This window comes from Falco biarmicus, chromosome 6, assembly GCF_023638135.1.
Source record: "Falco biarmicus isolate bFalBia1 chromosome 6, bFalBia1.pri, whole genome shotgun sequence".
Classification (NCBI taxonomy): Eukaryota; Metazoa; Chordata; class Aves; order Falconiformes; family Falconidae; genus Falco; species Falco biarmicus.
In genome coordinates, this window is record NC_079293.1 from 70,827,150 (window position 1) to 70,831,609 (window position 4,460).

The window sequence follows — 4,460 nt, forward strand, 5'->3', positions numbered from 1 at the left end:
ACACCAGAGCTGTCTGGAGGATTTGTGAGGAAGAAGTGATGGCTGAAGTGCCTGCAAGTGGTTGGCTCATCCAGGCTCCTGGGAAAAGGCTCTCAGTTTCAGTGCTTCTGCCCATCAGTGGGGTGAGAGGGGGCAACAGAACCGGCTACATTGAACATGGCATTTGCTAAATTTATCAGATGGATTTTTGCAGTCATAATTCCCAAGAGGGTGATACATGGGCATCAGGTCCTTCCCGAGTCAGGGCTGCTCACATCAGGGCCCCTCTCAGCTTGTCCAGCTCCTGATAGTGACAGATCTAGACAACAGAGGGAGGGTTATCGGTGCATCATGACCATGGCTCAGCCCTATTGCATGCAGTTGCATCCCTGCCAAAGGTTGAGAACGACCTGAAGTCCTTTGATATTGATCTTGTTTCCTATAAGGTCCCTCTGCCCTAGCAGATCTATCTACTCACCATTCACTCCTGTCACACTCCATGGTTTTCATTTGAATTGGGTAGTGATACCAGACCTGGGGAGAGCAGGGGTTTGCCAGCATACCTAGATGTTGGGTGGAGGGGCTGGTGGTTGTGTTGTGCAGTGACCCATGAGGGAGGTCCCGTGAGCAACAGGACCTCCTCCAGAACCCTCCTCTCTGCTCAGAAATGCACAATAAATGTGAGGCCTTGCCACTCAACAGCTCCCAGCTCAGGCTCTCTCTGACCCTCCTCTCTCCAGCCTTGCTGAGATCCCAGCTCAACTCCAGCCATGAGGTTCCTCTACCTCGTCTTCGCTGTCTTCCTACTGGTCTCCTTGGCTGCCCCAGGTAAGAGGATGAATTGCATTGGAAGGTGACCTGGCCAATGGTGGGAGAACCAGAGTGAGTGAGTGGGACATGTTTGATAGGCAGCTTGAGCAAATGTGGTCTCTGTTGGCCTTAAAGGTGGTGATTTTGTTGGCCACATAAATGTGTAGCACTTTAGGTATACAGTCGGGTGCTGGTCTCCTGCAAATGTGCTGATGACTTGGTTACCCCAGGTTGTCTTAAATGGGGCTTTATGTTCCTGTGCAGACAGATGAGTCTTTAAAGAAAAAATCACTTTTAAATACCCTGAGGGTCATTTAAGATGTTTTAGATATTTTTGACACCTTCTAGGCCAAGGTGAGCTGAGCCCTGGTGTAATTATTTTAGCCACGGAGTACCAAGTGAGTGCTGGGTACCTTTTTCAGAGACACCAGCCTCCTGGATGTTTACTCTGCTCAGATGATGCCACCTTTTGTGTCAAACCAGTTCTGAGTGTATCTTTAGGGTCCAGTTCCCTTGCATTTTGAATGTGCAGTGCTGGCAGGTATCCCTCCAGTTCTGCTTCTTGCCACCCTCTTCAACAGACAAAAGGGAGACTGGGGGCTCAGAAGGGCTCCCAGTCCAATATCCATTCACTCTGGACATAATTCCCAGCTATTTTGGGCGCTTGGTGTTTGGCACTTGAATCTCTTTTAACACATGGAGGTCAGATTTTGGTTACCACAGGAACTGCCACCTGTGAAACCCTCCATATTTTTTGGAACACCAACTCATTTTTATGAAATAAGTTTGATGTGGCTTTTGCCAGTTTTTTTTTTGAGACCACTGATCCTATCCCTTAAGAAGAGGTGCAAGACATGTCACCAGCCGGGGGGAGAGGGATGCACAAGGAGTTTCTCAGGCTTGTGCTCTTCCAGGTTCCTCCCTGCTTTGGGGCTGGGCTTGGGCAGGAGTGTGGATGTGTGGGAGAATGGAGCAGGACCTCCCTAGAGGCAGGGTCCCATCCTTCTGACCGCTGCCGCACCTAGACCTGGAGGTGGTGGGAGGGCTCGGCAGTGGGGAGCAGAGGCACCTACCCTGACCCAACCACTCTCCCCTGCCTCCCCCTTGCAGGCTACGGGCAGATAAGGAAGCACTGCCCCAAGGTGGGGTACTGCTCCAGCAAGTGCAGCAAGGCGGATGTGTGGTCCTTCTCCTCCGACTGCAAGTACTACTGCTGCATCCCACCCGGCTGGAAGGCAAAATAGGAGCTGAAGAGGAAGCACCTGGGGAAGAGGAGGCACCGTGGAGGCTTTAGGAGCATCTTCTCGACTGCCTAAGCTGATTGTCATCCCCTCCTCTCAATAATTAAAAAGAGAAAAAAAAGGAGATGTAACTGTGGTGCGTGTGGTGTGGTTACTTGTGTCCCCATGATCCCACATAAAGCATTAGGACAGGTTCTCCAAACACAGCCCAAAAGGGATATCAGCAGCATGTCTCATTGTTCTTTTTGCACAAAATTCATGACAGAAGTGCTAAACATATGGAGTTTTCCTCTCTGTTTCCCACAGTGAATTCAGTCAATGGTGGGTGAAAAAGGCCTGGTTGGAAGAACACCCTCTTGGGTGTCCCTTTCCCCACTGAGCCTCACAGCAAAACCTGTGGGTCTCGTGTGGGAGAGAGCCTGGTTCAGCCCCAGGGCTCAGAAAATCAGTATGCATCTGAGATCCTGGCAGGACTGTTGTTATCATGATGGGGTAATGAGCAGGAATGGATGGGTGCAATACTCCACATTCCCTTCAGCATCTTCCAGAGACCTCTAGAAGAACCTTTGGGAGAGCACTGTTCCTTCCATCTATTTCCCAAAGGCTTCTCTACTGAGACCACCCACAAGAACACCTATTGGAGTCATACACAGGTGCCTGCTGTGGGCATACAGCTGCCCTAGAGGGGTCTGTAAGAGGGCTATTTGCAGCAGCCTTTTCTGCTGTGGTGATTATGTCCATCCTTATCTGTCTCGGCCTCTGGAGTCACCGCAGGTACCTTCCATATTGAAAACTGCATCAATGTCTTTTTAACGATGTCCTGTTTCATGTTCCTGTGTCCTAGCTGTGGTTTTGACCAGGTAATGATCAGGTGATGATCGGGCATACTGAAATCTTGTAGCATCTGAAGGTGTGGATTGTGTGGGGAAAAAGGCACAGATTGGAGAAACCCAGGAATTGTAAGGGAACACAATGAAACAAAGCAAGGATTGGTGAAAGCGAAAAATGTAGATAGAGGGACCTGAAAGGGAGCACTGAGAGATGACCCAGCAATGACCAGCAATTGCTGAAGGCGTTCAAGGAGCTACCTGCAAGCATGATAAACCCACACCAGCCTGTGGCAAGCTTCCACCTCCTCCTCTTCCAGTAAAGACACAGCCAGCACAAATAAAGCCGATACCATTCCCAATGACCTCCATGGACCTTGGGTGGGGAATGGATAAATGGAAAGGGAAAGAGAAACACATAACCTAAATCTCTGCAGCAGATTAGAAAAGGGATTGCCAAGTGCCTATTTTGTTTTCCCGCTCAGTCATTCCTAGAAGAGGAACAAAATCCATCTCTGACAGCTTCATCTCTGACCTCCCAGTGAACTTCAGTGTTGTCAAAATACCTTCTCACCAACTCTGGAGAAACTGTAGTTCTCTATGTTTTAAAATTAGGCCACTGTTAATAATTTCTTTCAGGATGTTCTCTGTGACACTGATCCAGGACTTGACTTGGTGTATATGAGCCCAAGTCTTGAATCACCAATGTGTCTTGATACCCTGAAGTCACTGTGGAAATTCCCAGTTTCAGGAGAGGATCTTTCCTCAGTTGTCATCTGTAACACCTTTCTAATGCATTTTCTTTGACAAGTGGATTTAATAAGAAAAGCGAAAAATGTGAGGGGTCTTAATACTTGGGGTTCACAGGGGTCCAGACAAATCTGGAAAAGAAACCACGTTTTTTGGTGATACAGAGAAACCCTTGTATTTATAGACCACAACAGAACATTCATGGGTGGGATAATGACATGATCGTGAATTGCTGTTGTTTTTCATCTAAACCCACATCACTTTAATGCAATAATTTATTCACCCTTCCCATGTGAAGCTTTCATTGTGTTCCATGGGTTGAAAGGGCAGGTATTTTGGGAAAAAACACCCTACTCTTTGTCTTTCCTATCTGGCAGCTAGAGTAACTTGAGGAAGTCTGGTAAGTACCAATTAAAACAGCACCATAAATCGCAGCTCCAAAAGAAATGGTGTTTTTCTGAGCCCTGCTTCTAGAAGTTGCAGGTGATAATAGGTTGGACCCTGGTTGTAAGATTCTGCACCCCCCCCCCCCCCCCCCCCCCCGTTTTCCTCTGTATTTTATTTTCAATGTCATGTAATGACTTCTGCAGAAACATTTTAAAGGAAACAAGCTGCATAGGGCAGCAAAGAAACACTTTCCACACAAATCTGGAGATACCATATTGTCTGGTATTATACATTTTAAAGATCTGTCTTTTCTTGTAGTGACAGTCAGTACATCTGCCCTGGAAGAAAGAGGAATGCCAGGCATAATGAAAACGTCTGGCCCAATGATTCGTGTTAATATGCCCATCTGCTTCTCTGTCACTCGTGCCTACATAGAATCGCAGGCGGCAACTGGGGCAGAGTCGGC

The 4,460-nt window shown here is 47.8% G+C and overlaps 1 protein-coding gene across 1 annotated transcript; it reads left to right on the plus strand.

The window, feature by feature from the left end:
• Nucleotides 1–730: 730 nt before the first annotated feature.
• On the plus strand, nt 731–2,033 carry LOC130150952 (cygnin). Its single transcript, XM_056342299.1, has 2 exons — nt 731–807; nt 1,900–2,033. The coding sequence occupies exons 1-2, from the start codon at nt 750–752 to the stop codon at nt 2,031–2,033; spliced, it is 192 nt and encodes a 63-aa protein (XP_056198274.1). The 5' UTR covers nt 731–749.
• The last annotated feature ends 2,427 nt before the right edge of the window (nt 2,034–4,460 follow it).

What these genes read in the sequence shown, in the direction of transcription:
- LOC130150952 (XM_056342299.1), top strand. Translation starts at nt 750, where the DNA reads ATGAGGTTCCTCTACCTCGTCTTCGCTGTCTTCCTACTGGTCTCCTTG. An exon ending in GGTCTCCTTGGCTGCCCCAG is followed by an intron (nt 808 to 1,899) that starts GTAAGAGGATGA and finishes TCCCCCTTGCAG; the next exon opens with GCTACGGGCAGATAAGGAAG.